Source organism: Lepisma saccharinum, chromosome 17 (assembly GCF_977018435.1).
Source record: "Lepisma saccharinum chromosome 17, izLepSacc3.1, whole genome shotgun sequence".
In the NCBI taxonomy this organism is placed as follows: domain Eukaryota; kingdom Metazoa; phylum Arthropoda; class Insecta; order Zygentoma; family Lepismatidae; genus Lepisma; species Lepisma saccharinum.
Genome location: NC_139245.1, coordinates 21,219,874 through 21,240,409, shown reverse-complemented (window position 1 = coordinate 21,240,409; position 20,536 = coordinate 21,219,874). Strand labels below are relative to the sequence as shown.

The following is a 20,536-nucleotide window of genomic DNA, read 5'->3' as shown; positions in this document are numbered from 1 at the left end:
AACAGCATTGTAACAGGTGATAAACCTAGCTTTACTATTATGACGTGCCTGCTAAAACTCTGAACAAAGTCTGGGTCTTTGTAGATGAAAACACACCAGTGTCTGTGTGAAAATCCCATCCCTGAAGAAAATGGTGGCAGAATTCTTTACTGTAAGGGAAGTTGTGGAGAGTGTGGTGTTGGAAACACAGAAGACATTCACCAGGAAGTGGTACACAGAGGAGTGCCTGTTCAGAATTGTTCAAACTTTCAAAAATATTTGTCCACTCTAAAGCAAAAACATTTGTCCACACTAAAGGGCAGACACTTGATTTTTCCACCAAACCAACGCTCCTGCCCACCACTCCAAAGTTTGCAGAGTATTTGGCACATACTGGGCTGAAGGTGCTGGAGCATCCTCCCTACAGTCCAAACTTTGCTCCATGCGTACAGAACAGGCTAAAATGGATAGTTTTCTTCCAAGTGTGCCCAACTCCCTGAGGAAATGGGGAAGAGTTGGTTTGATGACTGGTTTTGAAGTATGAAGTATATAGTGTGTGGTGAAAAGTATTTTGAAAGGCTGTAAATTAAAGGTGTATTGCAAAACTTTCCTAGTGCCCTTTGTACTTCAACAATGTTTTAAAAATACTAAATTTTGATATAACGAAACGAACACCATTGTTTGGCGTGCATTGGTATTGATTAATTTAGTTTATTTTACTTTACTTTTTTTCCACATTTGGTTAATCGCGAACATGAAGATGAGTGATGATAATGAAGGGACACTCACAAATAACGCCCAGGCTGGGATTCAAACCCAGGGCCCTTGGTATTGTGGTGCACTGTACTACTTCATAACTCAGTTCAATGCCCTTTGCAATACACAGGAACATCAGCATGTTATTAAAATATATTGTTCTTCACAGAGGTCTGCTTTCATATTGGATACAGTATTAATGCAATTAAATAAGGGTACAGATTTCGCTTGGCAGTCTCTCTTACAGCTAAAAATTAAGTAGGATACTTTTAATTATATGTAATTGAAGTGTAATATCAGAAAATTTTTAAAATTTTACTTTTTCTTTCTCCAGTGTCACTATTGCAGAAACTGCTCAAATATACTGGGTGAAAATTCAAGGCCAGCCAATTTCAGTAAAGGTAGGTACTGGTGGGTTGCAGTTTCCAATATAATTTTAAATGTACGAATGTATCTAAGCTACAAAGTCAGAATTATGTTCAAGTAGCAAACATACATTTCAAGTGAAGATAACTCTTACACATTGTTATGTAGTATTAGTTTGCTAATGATTTTCCTCAGTGGTATGTGTTTGTATGTTTACAAAATCCCTACTTCATAACTCTGTTCAATGCCCTTTGCAATACACAGGAACGTCAGCATGTTATTAAAATATATATTCTTCATTAATATCAGTAAAGTTCTTCACAATAGTCTGTGTGAGCTACCCTTTTAGAATTACTTATAAAATTATCGTTGTTTGATGAAATTCTTAAAATATTTTGGTTTCGTGAACAAATTCTTCCATCAGGGACAGATTAAAAAAAGTGTGTAACATTAACAAAAGTTGAACCTGAAGAATTTGAAAGTTTTTAATGTTCTTAATGAAGATGTAGGTTAACAAGGTTGGAACGAATATTTAATCACTTTTATCACGATAATACATAAATTTAAATTTAATCTATTAAGTATTTGACCATGCTATTCTGAAACACACAAGATAACAGAAAATGAAGTTTCTTTTAAAGGAAGGATAGAAATTCTCTCAAACAATATTCAACCTACCCCATCCCTCCATAATTCAATAAAAAATAATCTAGTATATATATATGAACTTTATCAAGATCACTAATGACCATGTGCATCACCAGAAATTTTTGTAGGGGTGGTCAGATCCACCAGGTGTATGCAGGGGGAGAGCTGATGGAATTATATATATATATAAATAAATAAAATCCTTTATTCAATTGTGTCAAACTTCAATGTTAATGTGGAGTGTTTTCTTTTTTGTTTCAGTAGTAAGCAGTCTCACAAAATCTGCACATCACTTATGCAAGCACTATACTCTCCATTTTATGCTCACCAGTGTTTTAAACATGAACTTTGTATTTTTTATCAATTGTACCAAGTAGTAAATAAAGATAATGTGTTTTATCTTGAGTCTTTATTATTTTCAGAAAATATAAGTACAAAAAATGTGGAATAATTAACAATAAATTTTAAGATTTAAATTCTGCTTGGAAGGTAAGGTTCACTAAAGATATTTAGTGATTTTAATTTTTAGGGGATGTCTTAACAGCAATAATTCGAAAAAAATTACTATGGGCTACAAATTTAAAAAGATAAAGATCCATATGAGAAAGATCACTAATGAACATGGGCATCACCAGAAATTTTTGTAGGGGTGGTCAGACCCACTGGTGTATCCAGGAGAGCTGATGGGATTACAGACCCCTCAAAAATTTCAAATGAAAGTAAAGAATTGAGTGGGGGGGACCAGTGATAAATGCAAAGCCCCTTAAAATGGACCCTACCAATTACAATTTTTGTCTTTGAGCAACTTTTAAATCAAAGGTTAAAAATGGTAATTGCGAAATTGTTCAATTAGTAACAGCATTACAGAAATAATCAAAAGCACCAATACAATATAACTTTGGACCACTTGGTGGTGATGCTAACAACTATGCCATTGGGGGAGACTGTACTATTTGTTTGATAGATGTTCTTTGAAACCTGATCTAGACTTTGCAGTTCAAGCTTCGGTTTCCCTGACAAGTGTCTTTTGGACCATAAATGGGCTTGGTTCTTGTATAAGTTTTATGTCCCTTTTCTTGAAATTACTTGTTGAAAGCTTGCAGTTTCATCAAGGGAAATAATAATCTGTGGCGTAACTGCCAGTGAAGGTTACAGGTTACCTACAGACTGCTAGTCTTGCACCCACCTGCTGAGATAGATCATCCAAACAATATTTAGCACCACTTTTTTGCCACTTGTGGCAAATTATGAAAATGAAAATTAATGTTGATTAGATAAAATTGTTGAAGGGACACTAACAAGAACATCTGTGCCAAGACCGGGACTTGAATCTGGTAACCTTTGTGGTGAGATCAAGTCTACCATTTAACATGCTTGTCCACAGAGCCTGGAACAGCATGCAACATGTGGCTATAACATGTTTTCATGTTTTTCCTCATGTTATGTACCCAATAGGACCAAGTAATGTAGTTTGCTAAAGAGGAATACAGATGGCAGCACCAGGCTAGACCTGCACAAGGTGCCCCCCCCCCCAAAAAGTCTATAGGAGGTGCACCTACAATATGCAACATGCATGTCAAGCCCAGGTGTTCGACATTGTGCAAGCGAGCTTCATGTCACAGTTGTGCACAGGCATCGATGCCTGCCAGGTTATTCTATTACCCAGGTCTTAAGAAGACCCGTGAGACTCGATGTAGTTCTTGTAGGTAGACGCGAGCACAACTGTCAGTGTTGCCAACTGCAATTATATTTCACTATGCATGGAAATATTTGAATATCTGCTAGCTGCAGGTGCCTTGAGGTTGTATAACCATTTGGTGTAGCAAGGGGTGGGCGAACTGGGTGACCACCCTGGGCCTTGCGCATGTAGGGGCCTTGCATCCCATGAGGTTGATACGGAAAACTTAATAAATGGAAGTGATAAAAATAGAAAAGACTAATATTTGTGAGCAATAAAATTAAAACTTTTTTTTAAATCTGTCTTTATATTCTGGTTTAAAATTTGAATGAATGTCAAATCAGAGGCGGACAGGCGAAAAAGTCAAAATAATTCTAATTTCTCATGTGAAACATTAACGCAAGAATTGCTTGGACATTTTATCCATTTATTATTTTCTTGAATAAAAAGCGCTTTGTCTTGGCTTTTCTGTCTCGTGACCTTGCATAGCCAACCTGATTTTAATATGTTAGTGATAAAGCACCTCAAACTGCCATGGATCAAAGTTTGGGGCATTTAAATGCTTCCGGTGTTTTAACTGAAGAAAGGTATGGATAATATTAGCAGTTCTTCCTTTGTTCCTACAACTTCAGATGCAGCTATTGCCCTCTGTAATAGGCATGAAGATGATTTATCTTCAGAATATCGTGATAAAGTTCTAAGTTTCAGGAATGTGCTTACATCTGAAATCAAGTGCTTTGGCAAAGTTTCTTCTCCTTGATAGCTCTACACTAGCTTCCTGTGTTCTCTGTATCCTGTACCGCCTTGTTTCCTACTCTTAAAGTAACAACCACCAAAAAAAAAAAAAAAAGAACTCTTTCTCAAAATTGAAACTTAGGAAAAACTTCTGGAAGGTAGTGTTGAATGGTATGATTCAGCCCAAATTTACCAGACTCTGTAATCTCTCTTGAACGAGAAATGGCAAGATCTAATGTAAAAGTATCATTCGCTGCCCAGAAGCCAGCTTTCTGTTATGCAAGGTGGTTTGATTTAAATCAAGATTTAAATTGGGGAATTCTATTTTAAAAAATCACTTGAAATCAATTTAAATAAAATTACAGAATAATGTACACAAGAAATTTGTAGATATCAGAATCACTTTTTGTGAAAGTATATTAATCTTTTATTCATTTAATGGTGTTTATTATGCTCTAAGAAAGGAAATAAAGGAAACAAAATATATGTACTGATGGGGTGAAGCTCATACGAAAATAAATGTAATATGTCATCTGAAAAAACTTAAATTTCCCTTAACTTAAAATTCAATAATTTTTATAAGCAAAAATAGCACATTTTTAAATAGAATAATATATAAAATACTAATCATGTTAAACTGTAAATAATGTCAGCTGATATTTGGCTATCATTAAAATCTCTAAAATTCGGCTACAAAGACTGTAAATATTATTATAAGTTACAATTATAAAGTACATCCAGAATTTATTATATTCACTAAGAAAAGTTACTGAAATTATAATAGTTTCATTAACACACTTAATGAACGTAATATGAAAATGTTTATGTTCAGTTCCAGAAACAGAGAAATGCATATTTACATGTAATTTGTTATTTGCTTTAATCAAACTGTTTAAATATTTTACAAGGCAGTTTATCAGAAAGCTCTTCTACTCAAAAAATATGTCTCTCTCTCTGTTCGATGCCAAAGAAAAGATCAATTTAAATATAAAAAATTATAAAAACATTATTTTTATCCACCCAGCTGTTACGAGGGGCAGGGAAGGGGATAAGTAAGTATTTGAATTTTCTTCTTTTGAATACATAAATGTCAAAGAAAGATATGTTGTAATATGTGAAAATTCAGAGGCAGAGCATAGATTTGTATAATTATTAATGTAAGTGTAGCTACAACCAGCCATTCTAAGTAATTACATACATTGCCTGGAAGAATCTAACTACTTGAGGGACCCAAATTTGTTTCTTGCGGACACGTAGTTTACGATTTTGTTACGCCACTGTGTCAAATATTTAATATTACAAGAACATTAAGACGTACCAACAAAATGAGATTCACAATTATTATCATCTAAGCCCTAAATTCAAAGTTAACTGGTACAATTAATGTGAAACAGTCAAAATGTCTAATTAAAACAAGTCAAATTCAGTAGCGTACGCAGGATTTCATCAAGGGGGGTGTTATCTCGAAAACTTTCTACAAATTCACATTACCATTGTTTTATTATACTTTAATTAATTAATAATAATAATAAATTAATAATTATAATTAATTAATTAGTTTAATTACTACTAATGCAGCTGCTATTTATGAAAGAAATAGAACAAAATTACAATTCTTTTGTTTCAAAATAATTGTCTAGTCAACGGTTATTTGTATATGATAAGTGAGACATTTTAAGTGTGAAGAAAATCCATAAAAACAAGCAAATATATTAAATTTATTGAAATAATCGAAATATGAAACTCATTCAAGGAGCCGCGCTGGTCTAGTCTGACAACTTCGTGGGATATCCGGGTTCGATTCCCGGAATTGGTTGGAATTTATCCAGCCTTGTCTCCGCACCCAGCCTATGGGTATCTGAGAGCAACCTTGGGGGATGAAGGCTGCCGGAGCATGGTGCTGATCACATCACCTGCAAAATAGTTCGAGATCAAGAATCTTTGGGGCCCACCACACCACTATGTGTGACTTCATGGCACGGTGCTATATACACGGGAGAATTTACATTACCTTTACCTATGGAACTCACCCAGGGTGATGATGAAGCGCGAGAATACATGTTGCTAAATTCCACTGAGTCTATGTTTTCGTTGTAAAGTAAGTTTATAGACATTCCAACACATTTATCCCTTCTAGGTGATTCACAAAAGACTTCTTCGACATTATTTAATGATGTGGATGTAGACTCAGCATCACTTGAGAGTTCACAAGGGGATGTGAAATCAGTACCGGGAAGAACGTTTGCAATAAGGACGAAGCAAGAAATTTTCACAATTCTCGCAAGAGTCACTGCGCGACTTTTTGCAAAAGAAAATTGCAAAATTGAACTTTGCGACCGCTTAGATTGTGTTTTTCTTCATGCTGCATGGGAATAATAATCCAAATTATTATTATTATTATTATTATTACTGTCGCAGATCTTTGACTGTGATAAATTAGCCATTTTTAATTTTTCCTACAGCATTTTCCATAATATTTCAAGAGCTCAAGGGGGGGGGTTTAAACCCGGTAACCCCCCCTTGCGTACGCCACTGGTCAAATTAGCTGTATTAATCGATTACACCAAAGGTTTCACACTTATGGGGCAAATAACTATAATTTTATGATTTGTTTATGTTGAAACCGATTGTGTCGAAGAGTAGGTAGATACTTTGGGCCCCTAGACAAGATTGTAGTTTATCGCAGCCCCTTCCCCCCCACTCTATTAAGCACAGACATTTTATGTGCGTCCTTCGATATTTTCTACTTAAGCCATGGTTTGCGACATTTACATCCTATTATGTTTTATTATCCATAAATGCGATTGTGGAAGAAGAAATGAAGAACATAGTAAAAGAAGAGTGGATAAAAGAGATGAAAGAAGATGAAGAACTTAGTACTATACTCAAAATATTGGAAGGAGAAACCGTTGTTGGAGAAAGGAAGATGAGAACAGCTAGAATCAAAGGGAGTTGAGAATTATAGAAGGCATGATTTTTAAGGTGAATGCTGAAAATCCACACCAAGTAAGGCTGTGTGTACCCAAAACAATGATCTATAAGATTTTAAGAACAGTACATGAAGAATCGGGACATTTTGGGACACGTAGTTTCTATTATTGGGAAACTCTGAAAAACGATGTTGTGGACAATGTTTTAGAAACTGCGTTGTGTGCATACAGACTAAGCCAGATAAATGGAAATTAAAAAAGGAAAAACTACACGTTACAGCTCGAAGGCCAATGGATTTAATATCTATGGACTTAATTGGACCACTGCAGAGATCAAAAGGATTCCAATACATCCTGACATGCGAGGACATAAGTAGTAAATTTGCTGCATGGGAATAATAATCCAAATTATTATTATTATTATTATTATTACTGTCGCAGATCTTTGACTGTGATAAATTAGCCATTTTTAATTTTTCCTACAGCATTTTCCATAATATTTCAAGAGCTCAAGGGGGGGGTTTAAACCCGGTAACCCCCCCTTGCGTACGCCACTGGTCAAATTAGCTGTATTAATCGATTACACCAAAGGTTTCACACTTATGGGGCAAATAACTATAATTTTATGATTTGTTTATGTTGAAACCGATTGTGTCGAAGAGTAGGTAGATACTTTGGGCCCCTAGACAAGATTGTAGTTTATCGCAGCCCCTTCCCCCCCACTCTATTAAGCACAGACATTTTATGTGCGTCCTTCGATATTTTCTACTTAAGCCATGGTTTGCGACATTTACATCCTATTATGTTTTATTATCCATAAATGCGATTGTGGAAGAAGAAATGAAGAACATAGTAAAAGAAGAGTGGATAAAAGAGATGAAAGAAGATGAAGAACTTAGTACTATACTCAAAATATTGGAAGGAGAAACCGTTGTTGGAGAAAGGAAGATGAGAACAGCTAGAATCAAAGGGAGTTGAGAATTATAGAAGGCATGATTTTTAAGGTGAATGCTGAAAATCCACACCAAGTAAGGCTGTGTGTACCCAAAACAATGATCTATAAGATTTTAAGAACAGTACATGAAGAATCGGGACATTTTGGGACACGTAGTTTCTATTATTGGGAAACTCTGAAAAACGATGTTGTGGACAATGTTTTAGAAACTGCGTTGTGTGCATACAGACTAAGCCAGATAAATGGAAATTAAAAAAGGAAAAACTACACGTTACAGCTCGAAGGCCAATGGATTTAATATCTATGGACTTAATTGGACCACTGCAGAGATCAAAAGGATTCCAATACATCCTGACATGCGAGGACATAAGTAGTAAATTTGTAATGTGTTACAACATAAGAAAGCCAACAGCATAAGAGAGAGTTAAATGTTTCGAACACGGTTTCACTAAACACTAGAAAGATATAAACAGATAATTGTACACAGTTTGTATCGGAGTATTTCATAGACTATATGCAATTCAAAAGAGTTAAAGTAATAAATGTAACGTGATATCACCCCAGCTCGAATCCCATAGAACGATACAATGGAGAGATAGTCGGATTGTTAAGAACATACTGCCATAACCATACACAATGGTCAACTGTTGTTAATAAAATAACTAGGTTATTAAATAATGCCTTGTCAGAAGAAATAGGAAGAAGCCCTGCTGAATTATTTCTGGGATACACGGAGGAGCCATATTTGATTGAAGAATTGGAGTGGCCAGATATGATGGAGCAAAAGAGCGAAATTAAGAAAGTGATATCAGAGCTGTATAAAAAGAGAAATAGATGAAAGACAAAGGACGAGAAGAAGGTTAAGAAAATAGATATCAAGAAAGGAGATTTGGTGTTTTGTAAAACCCACCCAGTGAGCAAAGCTTCCGAGACAGCTATTAAAAAGCTATTTTTCATATATGAAGGCCCATATGAAGTGTTAAGTACTTCTAGAAATACAGTTCTTCTAAAGCACATCAAAACAGAGGTAGAAGAAAGAGAGAACTTAGACAACATTAGAAGATATAATTGTACGGAAGAGAAGAAAGAATAGACTTGTAATGTATAATTTGAAAGAAAAAAAATTGTATCTACATATACAGGGTTAGTCAAAAGTATTGGGACAGGCCAGTAATAGAGAGACCCGTGGACGGAGGAAAATCACATATTGCAAGTGGGTATTGGTGCAGAAACTGCATTGAATGGGGGTGTGGCCATCATGGCAGTAATCTTGCATTCTGCCATATTGGATATCACACAATAATTTCAAATGGAAAGGGGTATGTATGACACATCAACTTAGGCTAAAATCGTCCCACAAACGACAATCCAAACTCATTTTGGACCTATCGCCATTCGTGGAAGAGATAGGGTGTGCTACTTTTGACTGCAAAAAAATTAGATTTGTCTGAAAGAGATGCGTGGACGGAGGACAATCACATGTTGCAAGTGGGTATTGGTGCGGAAACTGCAATGAATGGTGGTGTGGCCATCATGGCAGCCATCTAGGATTCCGCCACATTGGATATCAAACAATATTTTCAAATGCAAAGGGGTATGTATGACATCAATTTAGGCTAGAATCGTCCCACAAATGACAATCCGAACTCATTTTGGACCTATCGCCATTCGTGGAAGAGATAGGGTATACTACGTTAGACTGCAAAAAATGAGATTTGTCTGAAAGAATTGTTTACTGTATTCTTGTGGGTAACTGTACACTGCAAGTAAACAGAGAGCATGAACAAGAAAACATGACAGTGACTTACAGAATGCCTCAAAGCAAGTGCTCACATTGCTTCCCGTCGACTGTCTGACAATACTATGTCAACCGATCGTAAAAACTGCAAGGTGCACGTTGTAGCATATTCCGAGAAAGTCCTCTTGTTTCGTCCACAATGCAATTCCGTAGATCATTCAGGGAGAGTAGTTTGGTGCGATACACTTTGTCCTTTATGTGCCCCCATAAAGTAATCCAAGGGTGATAGATTGGGAGATCGGTTTTCCTCAGTTCCCCCAGGTGAATGCAGGGATGGTACCTTACTTCGAGGCTGTGACTTCTACTTTTCTTAGTTTCTTCCTTTCCTGCCTCTAGTCCTTTCCCCGGGTTGCTTTGATAGTTTGTTGAAAACAACTCTTTTGTAGCTAACAATCCTATTTGACAAATTAAGAGCATCAGGTACGTATTTGTTTTACTTTTCCTTCCACGGATAGCAATAACAGTATTTGTCTGAATGGACTCTACATGTACACATCCCTTGCAGATTGTAGTCAACTTCCTCGAAGGTCAGTTGCATTTGTTATCGTCCTTGCGAACGTTCTGCATGTCGCTCATGTTGGTGAGTGTTGTGCCAAAGGAAGAAGATTTGTGTCCGTGGTCAAAATGGAGCTCAGTGAACGAGAACGTATTACGTTATTAATAATGTGTGGCTATGGAGATCGCAAGCGATCGTATACCGAGGTGCGACAGTTATTAGTGCTACATTCCCTGAACGTACCCCAATTTCGAAGTCAACCGTCGAAAGAACCATTCGATGTTTGGCAGTGTTAAAGACCGTGTGCGATCAGGAAGGCCGAAATCGTGTAGCGACCAGACAGTTTCTTTGGATGTGTTACAATCTTCTGTGAAAAATCCACATACATGGAGAACCAGCGTTGCCAACATGCTTCCTGAGCAGTTTGTCCCTGCCATCCAAGTGTCGACACGGGACTTAAATCGAGTTTAGTTCCAACAGGACGGAGCGCCGCCACACTATGGACGGGGTGTTCGACAATACTCACATGAAACCTTTCCACAACGATGGATTGGAAGACGACGTATGATCCAATGGCATACAAGATCTCCCGACCTATCACACCTGAATTACTTCCTATGGGGGCACATGAAGGACAAAGTGTATCGCACCAAATCACACTCCCTGAATGATCTACGGAATTGCATTGTGGACGAAACAAGAGGACTTTCTCGGAATATGCTACAACGTGCACTTTGCAGTTTTTATGATCGGTTGACATAGTATTGTCAGACAGTCGACGGGAAGCAGTGTGAGCACTTGCTTTGAGGCATTCTGTAAGTCAATGTCATGTTTTCTTGTTCATCCTCTCTGTAATTTGCAGTGTACAGTTACCCACAAGAATACAGTAAACAATTCTTTCAGACAAATCTCATTTTTTGCAGTCTAACGTAGTACACCCTATCTCTTCCACGAATGGCGATAGGTCCAAAATGAGTTCGGATTGTCATTTGTGGGACGATTCTAGCCTAAATTGATGTCATACATACCCCTTTCCATTTGAAAATATTGTGTGATATCCAATATGGCGGAATCCTAGATGGCTGTCATGATATCCACACCCCCATTCAATGCAGTTTCTGCACAAATAACCACTTGCAACATGTGATTTTCCTCCGTCCATGGGTCTCGTTATTACTGGCCTGTCCCGATAGTTTTGACTAACCCTGTATATATATATTACGACAATTTTTTTTTACGGCAAACAGGGTGAATATTGTGTTACGTACCCAATAGGGCCAAGTAATGTAAATAGTTTGTTAAAGAGGAATAGAGATGGCAGCACCAGGCATGCAAGATTAAGAATTAGCATAGTATATGTAAATAACTTTATAAATAAGAACAAAGCAAATTGGAAAGATGAAAAACAATAAAATCTACTATAAGAAGATAAAGAATATATATAAAAGAAATAAATTAATATGGGTAATCGATAAATCAAATCAGTGATCATATGTAAGTTAATACGAAAATTAAAGAAGTCAAAGCACTGATACAAGTTTGTGTCTTTGAACAGATATTGCACCTGTCTGATTGATTTACCATTCCTATAGCGGAAATTTTGTTTACATCAGTGGTGGCGGGTTCCAGTCAACACCCCACAGCACTTTTGGTTGCGCGTTTCAACCATAGCACCTACTTGGATGCGTGCGTCAGTCGTTTGGCACCAAGTATAAACTCTGTTGTACCAAGTCAGTGTTGGCGCATTCCAATCGCAGCTGCCAAAGGATAAAGGAATTCATTAAATTGTCAAAAACATAAATAAATGGAAATCCAGAGGGAAGTCCACCAAGAAGACAAGAAGGAAGTCCAGATCCAGAATGTCCATTAAGAAGGAAGTCCAGATCCAGAACATCCATTAAGAAAGAAGTCAAGATCCAGAACATCCATTAAGAAGGAAGTCCAGATCCAAATCGTACCTTACGAAGGAAGTCAAGAGAGAAGAATATACAAATCAACAAAAGAAATAATAAAAAGCATATTGAAATGAAAATTGACTGTAAATAAGAAATATAGAACATAACTTACCATGTAAATATTCTGATTCCATGTATCCTGTGTTTAAATAATACAGCGTGTCCACAATGAGACTCCAACATTTTGAAAGTCTATAACTTTTTCGTTTTAAATTGTACAGCTGTGATTCCGGAAGCAGCAGAAGCAGAAACTCAAAAAGTTTATGTGGTAACGTTTTAGTGCACGCAATAGTTGTAGTGGCGCTGCAGCACTCGATTGTTTGAAAATGGAGATTCTAAACGAGCGTGCACAGGTTCATTTGAAAGGAGTCCACAGATGTCAGTAAGACAAGCAGTGAAGAACTGTGTGAACTGTAGACCGTTTCATACCAAGTTCTCTCGCTGCTTGTCTTACTGATGTCTGCGGACTCCTTTCGAATGACCTCCGCACATTTTCTACAACCTGTTCCTGGATTCTGGGTTTACCACCACAGTGTCCTTTCAAAACATTGCCGGTCGCCAAAAACTGATCACACCACTTCTTTATAGTCGTGAATGTCGGAGGATCCTTATTGTACACATGACGAAAGTTTCGTTGCACTTGAATAAGTGATTTCGTTTCTGCACACCACCACACAACCTGTGCACGCTCGTTTGGAATCTCAATTTTCAAACAATCGATTGCTGCAGCGCCACTACGGCTATTGCGCACACTAAAACGTTACCACATAAAGTTTTTGAGTTTCTCCTCCGGCTGCTTCTGGAATCACAGCTGTACAATTTAAAATGAAAAGTTATAGACTTTCAAAATGTTGGAGTCTCATTGTGGACACGCTGTATATTCGTTTAAACGTCTCCATTGGAAGGCATCCTGTCTGGTTTTGTTGTCTACAAAGAACCCTACCCTGATGATATGCTAGCTCAGGTTTAAGATTAAGATTCATGCACCTTGCACCAAATAGAGAGAGCACTCATTGCTGTAACAATTCAGCTGTGAAACGGATTGTTTTGTATTATTTGCAGAGCTGAGACCATGTCGAACAATATCCTTACATATTCCCACAGATACCGATGCTTGAAAATTGTCATAATTGTTCAAAATACTGATTAATATTAGTATGTACGTATTCTACTCCAATTATATGCATTCATTTAACATTCACATAAAACTGGTACAAAATAAAAATGCACTTCAAATTTTGAATAATATCCAGGATAATTAGACATGGTGAAAATGGCACACAGCATTTTTGGAGAGAATCTGTGAAGGAACAAAATGCCAGAAAAGTACCTGCCAGAACCAGTAAATAAATTCCAACATTTCTGATGCAGATACACTGGCATCGGAATTGGCTTAGTTCTAATTATTTACAAATTGGCCAAGGTTGTTATTGAGCAATGACTCTTGATATAGCATTTTCCATTCTTAAAATTGTTAATAATTTTTTTTCATCAACTACATCAAGGAGTAACTGAAAAATTAATTCACATTTTCCTACAACTAGGATTTATTTGTACATTTTACATCTGGACAGACAATTGTAATGCACAATCTAAGTCACTGTAAACAAAAGTGCCAGCCACCAATGGTATGCTCTGGACTGATAAATCTTAAAGCCACAGTATACTACCTCAGACTGTAAAGTGGAGAGTAAAACTGTTACAAAGGCTTGTATGACATGTCAACAATTACACAACGAAGTCAAGGAAAAAAGTTGAAACTAAATTCAACACTACACAGTTTTGCAGTACGTGTTACTACTATTCCAGACAAAAGAGTTTAAAAATTCCACTATTTTTCTCTGTTGGTCCTAAAGTAATATCAAAACATGTAAATATCTCATACATGTGCTATGTCTTGTAACACCGAAGTTACATTTATCTTTTTAAAAAATGAGAAAAAAAAGGCTGAAAAATATACTTACATAACAGGACATTTGTCCCTCTTTTATTGTTGCCTATGATAAACTGGCATCACAAAACAATGAATAAATATTCATAGATCCTTGCACTGAATTTCTCTCTCAACTTAGAGTTGCTGCCCTTACACATAAGAGATCATTCAATCAACAGGTTTACTTGCCCCCATTGCATCGCAAATTCCAAATTAGTTTCCAAGTAATCTTGAAAGAATTGCATAATCAATAGCCCTCTTTGGAGAGGACAATGCCGTACTGCCAATAATCGTGGAGACTTTGCCATTATCATAACATATAAATCGTTTTTTACATTTTTTTCCAAATGCAAAAAAAAAAGTTATTTTCCCATATCAATCCGAATGGCACACTCATGCTATTGAACATGTACTAAGGGAAATATCCTTGAAATACTAACACATGGTAAATGTGGTAGAAAACTGAGAATTCACAACAACTTTGAGTTATTTTAACAAAATTTCCATCTGTTTCCACATTCGTTACACATCACAAATGTTGTCATAGGTTCATCAGCGCTCCTCGTTTGTACCTGCAACAAAGGTAAAAGTGTGAGTTTCTGTATGAATACATGTGCATACTCCAATATTTAGAATTACATAAAAATTAGGCTTGGACCAACAAGAATATATCACCAATGGACTGGTTAAGCAGTGACGTCACTAGCAGCCGATGGTCCAGATGAATGTTTCTAAAACAAAACTTACAACCTGCTTGCTCCTATCATTATGCATTGAAACAGTATAGAAAAGGGATAACTTGTGTTACAGTGGCAGCAGCAAGCAAAATATCGCACATCAGAGTAAAGATTAGATTGTGGTGAATGTTTAGATGTTTTATTAATAATGTATATTGGTTAATTAAGAAATAATGTAAAAAAAGGTTATTTTTTTGAGGAAATGCATAAAGCCTTCGGAACATTGGTGCTTTCAGCCTATTTTTTTTAAAAAAAATAATATATGAAGATATCTTGTGTGGTGAAAACTGATCATAGAAGTAATTAACTCGCGTAATTTTTTTTTTCATGATCATTTTCCACCCGGTTGGTGGCTTCGTCAGGCGTGTACTGTCTTGCTGCAGGCGGCATGGTTCCTTCTTCTTCCGCTCATGCTCGTCATGGTGCTAGTTGACGCAGTCCTTTCACTTTCTGTCTTTCCCATGCAGGTGTGGTGCTTACTTAACTAGCGCTGCCACGAGCACAAACGGAAGAAGGAACCACGCAGCCTGCAGCAAGACAGTACATGCCTGACGAAGCCACCAGACGTGTGGCGAAATTGATTGCGAAAAAATTTTACGCGGAAAAATGAAAAGTAAGTTTATGTGAGTTAATTACCTATCTCCGTGTAACTGCCAAACAGATACCTTTAGATACAATGTGATCATAGAAGGTTATCGTTTGTTACTGTGACAGCAGTTACGAAACAAAATACTGAACTAATGTCTACTGTATAATGGTGTAAAGACTATATCAATGTTCCTAAGTAAATTGTTGACATGTTTCTTGAAAAACTACCTGATTTTCTTAAGTTATTTCTCCACTAACCCCTTTTCCATGAGGAACGAGTAAAATATCCAGGTATTCTCCACAATCTAGGCTTTGCATTGATGTATGATACACATCATCTTTCTGTTTCCTAACTGCTGTCCATAATACAAATCACCCCTTCATGATAAGTTTGCATAGGGACTTTGCAGTGTGAAAGTGTTTGGAAACATACATCCGGGACACTGGCTCTCGTGACATCATGCTTAGCCAGTCCATAGCTGATAGTCAGCGGCGGCACCAGGATTATTCATCTAGGGGTGCTTAGGGGGTGCGGAAAAAAATTTAGGGGGTGTGAATCTGAAAATAAGGAAAACAAGCATGCAACTTTTCAAAACTGCGGGGGGGGGGGGGGGACAAGGACAATTTACTTTCCCTTGGTAGATAAGGTTTAGCATAGTGCGGGGGCAAAAATAGCAAAAAGCAGGGAGAAACTGCATCCCTAATCGCCGCCACTAATTAACATAAATTACTGACTGAAATTAAAATATATGTGTGAAATATATAACTTTAGATTGACATTCATTTTCCAGGGATGCTGTCCCCCCACCTCCTTGCCCTGGATGTCCATGATGATATGTGTTAAGTCTCCTACTCCAAGAAAGTGGCCATACAGTGTAAACATTCAGATACACGTTGCAGTCTTATTGAACTATGTAGTGAAATACAAAATAAAGATCACCCTGCCCTTAAAAACACAATTTTTGAACCTTTTCAATGTAACCAATAAAGGGACAAAACACAAGTACTTTATACCTTCTGTCTGGCACAAGACAAAATGCAAAGAGCACAGAAACTGTGTCATCTTTAAAATCCCTTTTGCCGCACTATCCCAACAACGAACTGTAAAATTTCTTCGTGAACATTGGGCCTCTTCCTAACAGTTTTGAAAAAGCTTAAAATGGTACGTTTACTAGACATGTTACATGGAACCAATACATAGGACGTATTAAGAAGAACACTACCCTTCATGTTACAACTTGCATTAAATAATTTCCCGAGTATGACCTAATTATACCTTAGAAGCAGCTGAAATTTTTGCTCTAGTGTAAGGAAGAACAAGTAGGTGGAAAACAAACCCTTTATCAACAATGCAAAAAAGAAAAAAACATAACTCACATTAAGCTATAGGCAATTATCAAAAACCATGAACAGACCACTTGAAGAAACAAAAAAAAAAAAATTCATAACAACAATGCTGACGAAAGAAAAAAAACGGCCGCTGATCTCTCCAGAGGCTGCCGCCAGTACAGAAAAGTATCGCCACCTCTTTCAGTGCTTGCCTGTTGCATACAATAAAAACAGTCTTACTTCAGTACCTGTCATTCGGCGCTCAATATGACAACATGAGCAATTGGTGGAGCCATCTCGCATCACTACTTGCGCAGAGACTTGTTCTCGTTCGCCTGGTATACAGTTAGCTGGTACAGGGTTTAGATTTATATTTTTTCCTAATTTAGGATTAGTGGGCGGCCCTTTCAAGTCAAAATTGCAGGTAGGGAGAAGAGTACCAAAAGTTAAGGCTGCTCACCTGATTGTATGTGCAGTTCCGCTTTTTGCATTTGCCACACTTTAGAAGATCTGTCTTGGTTCCCTGTACCGTTGCCAGATGTGCTTCATTGATTGCTTCTTTTGTGAACTTGTCCCTCAAAGCCTTCATTTCATCGCTTGCCATTTCCTGTTGATAATAAGGATGAATGAATTACTGATCATCTGGTATTGAGAAGCAGTGGATCTTTGAAATTAAGTTTCCAACAAAGTGATACAAGCAACAAAAGTAAGGTAGTTTGCACGCAATCCCTACTTTTCCTTTCAAAATAGAATGATTTGACATTTACAGCAACAAATAAATCCGTATTGTCCTGAAAATGCACACAGCAATTTTACATGATGAAAAGTAAGTAGCCTTCCCTTTCAATTCAGTCAACTCTTACTAAGTTACTTGAGAAACTTACTATGCATTGAACAGATTCTCTTGAGCTATTGACCAGGCGAGTTCTGGAAAAGTTTCTGAGTTTACAAGAGTTAATGTCACTCTTATTTTCAGAGCAGATCATCACTTTCAGATCACTTCTACCCTGAACACAAGTGGTGTTAGCTCTCAAAAAAGCTTGGAAACCTTTCCGAAACTCATCTGCTTGATAGCCTGAAAGAATCTGTTGATCATTCATCGCCAGGGAAGCTTCAAGACTTACTATATGCTATCTGATTGATTCTCTTGGCCATAAATGGAGATCTTGAATTTTCATGATGCACAAAAATAATGCAAAAAAAACTGATATAATTGTTAAGTTCCTGCAAATAATTAGATCCCAGTGATGAAATATACATGAATTATATTCACAATGTAACCAATCTAACTTGAAATGACTGTTTTTCCACAACGTGAACATTTTATGTGAAATATTACCAAATTCAATCAGAAACATGCAAGACACCATGACAAATTGAGGCTGTATTTTTCAACTGCACATCTGTGATGACAAATGTCAAGTTGCATATGCTTCACCAGCACCTCCAATCCATTTCTCACAGTTGTCAATTACATCAAACATACAATAGCTGCAGCTCTGTTTTTCTTCTGCTGTGCGTAAGTCCACAATATTGAGAATGAATCACACTGAGTTGACGATACACTAGGATAACCAGGTTGCACGAGTTTTTCACTTGCAACTTAAGTTTGTTACCCCTCGTATCCAAAACTTCCCTTCCCTTGGCCTGAGAGGTGTACAGAGGTAGCTTAAAAATTTGACATGAGAAGAGAGTTCAAGCAACACCTTGTTGGAAACGTCTCTTAATTTCAATAAAAGCATATAGGCACAATTTTTTTTATAGAAAACAACATATTTGTGAAAAGGTGCTCCGAAACAGATTTCCTTGCATAATAAAATTGACCCAATTGAAGAAACTTACCAATCTACAGATGTTTTTGTGTTGTTTCCATTCATCATGCAGAAACATAAGGAAAAATACAGGGTGTCCCTAAAGGTACTTTACAGCTTTGATGTCATAGAGCGCAACTTGCAATTGACATAAAGAAACATACCATGCCCCATTTGATTCACCAATGCATTAAGTTTTATTGTGTATTAGTCCACTTCAACATGCGCTCCTCTGGTGACATGTACAAGCAGTGCCTACTCGTGGCTATTTTGGAATATAGGAAGAAGTTATGGTAAACTGAGGAAGGTTTGAGAAATGCGTTCAATGACATTCACACGTATTGCTTATACTATACATTGCATTTAGAATGTTAGCTACAGGCCCATGCTCAAGGTAGAGCAAGGCACCCTTGCTCCTCACTTTGAACTATGAAATATTTAAATGTGAACCTATAAAAACTGACGAAAATAACATTGGCGATGCTTCAGATTTTGCAAGAATTTCGATTTGCTCCCCCTCCCTGTCGTCGTGTGGATTGACGATAATAAAAAGTGTTGCTTAAACTTCAAAATTATGCTAAATGCTTCTAAATTCTGCTAGGATTTATTATTAATTATTTTTTTTTTAGATAATTGTAATTCTGCATCAATTTTTCTAGTTTTGAACTTGCGATACTAATTATAAACAGTAATGTAAGTGTAAATTTTTCCCCAAAATGGTTTAAAACGTTGCAACAAACGATGTGGGTTCAACATATAACTTTTAAAGGTTTGAGAATTGTTCACCCACAACTTTCTACAAATTTCCTACAGTAATCTCTCGAGATGAACTAAATCGGGCAGAATGAAGAAAAGATATAGGATGGATCGTGGCATGATTGTAAAATAGCTTGCCGCTGGATTGGCATACTCCCTTTTGTTTGCAACATGTCCGTTGGTGAGGTAGAAATAAGATTTGGATATCATTTTATTTTCATTTCCTGCAAACTCATTCCTTTGAATTTGATTACCCTCTCCCAGGGAATGGCCTTTGCAGATTATGCTAGATTTTACCATTATGCCAAAAGCAGGGAGTTAAGAGCAAACTATGCTTGGTCTAGTATCATTTTGCTGGGGTTGGCATCGCTGATTGAGGATCATGCTGGTTCCTCGGCCCTTGCAGATCTTTGCAACCTCCCCCCTCCCTTACACTCTTTGACCATCTGTCTGTAGGATGACCACCGATGTTCCTCAGCGAGCGAGAGCAGTCAACTCTTTGACAGTAGCTAACCTAATCAATTGTACGTACATTGCGTTCATAATTTTATAACGACCATTAAACTCCTAAAAAGTATAAAATGAACTGTAGGAAGTTTCTCACTTCCTACATGGAGGAATTGTTCCTGTGTACAAGGTCTAATTGAAATTCTAACCAAGTTCTAAATTCTATACCCTCTCCAGCATATCCCTGTCAACTGTGGCAATGGAAGCTGTTATTCTGGCCTTCAAATCATCAAGATCAATGACAGGAGTGCTGTACACTGTTTCCTTGACATGACACAAAAAAAAGGCTAGGGGTGTAATGTCAGGGGATCTAAGCCAGGCAATTGGACCATCTCTTCCAATCCAACTTGCTGGAAATGTCCTGCTCAGGTGAATAACCTACAACAATGTATATTCCTCTATGTCAATTACAAGTTGTGCTGTATGACAGCAAAGTTGTAAAGTACCAGGTGGTTATAATTAATGTGACGGTGTTCAGAGTGGTACAGCGTGGGCTGTAATGAGAGTAGCAGTCTGAAACTTCGTAGATATGCTAATGAAGCAATGCGCTCGCGAATTATGGGGGGAAAAAATAGTTCC

At 37.0% G+C, this 20,536-nt stretch overlaps 2 protein-coding genes across 2 annotated transcripts in view; one reads left to right on the top strand and one right to left on the bottom strand.

Moving 5' to 3' along the window:
• Nucleotides 1-2,148, top strand: part of l(2)34Fc (reeler domain-containing lethal (2) 34Fc) — a 30,324-nt gene extending 28,176 nt beyond the window's left edge. The window contains exons 5-6 of the mRNA XM_083138509.1: nucleotides 1,070-1,136; nucleotides 2,011-2,148. Coding sequence (XP_082994635.1) covers nucleotides 1,070-1,136; nucleotides 2,011-2,013 — 70 coding nt within the window. The 3' untranslated portion in view covers nucleotides 2,014-2,148. The remainder of the gene's footprint in view (nucleotides 1-1,069; nucleotides 1,137-2,010) is intronic.
• Nucleotides 2,149-13,841: 11,693 nt separating this feature from the next.
• TfIIS (RNA polymerase II elongation factor) overlaps nucleotides 13,842-20,536 on the bottom strand; it is a 29,487-nt gene continuing 22,792 nt past the window's right edge. Inside the window, exons 5-6 of the mRNA XM_083138508.1 lie at nucleotides 17,344-17,490; nucleotides 13,842-14,801 (exon numbers count right to left, since the gene is read on the bottom strand). Coding sequence (XP_082994634.1) covers nucleotides 14,721-14,801; nucleotides 17,344-17,490 — 228 coding nt within the window. The 3' untranslated portion in view covers nucleotides 13,842-14,720. The remainder of the gene's footprint in view (nucleotides 14,802-17,343; nucleotides 17,491-20,536) is intronic.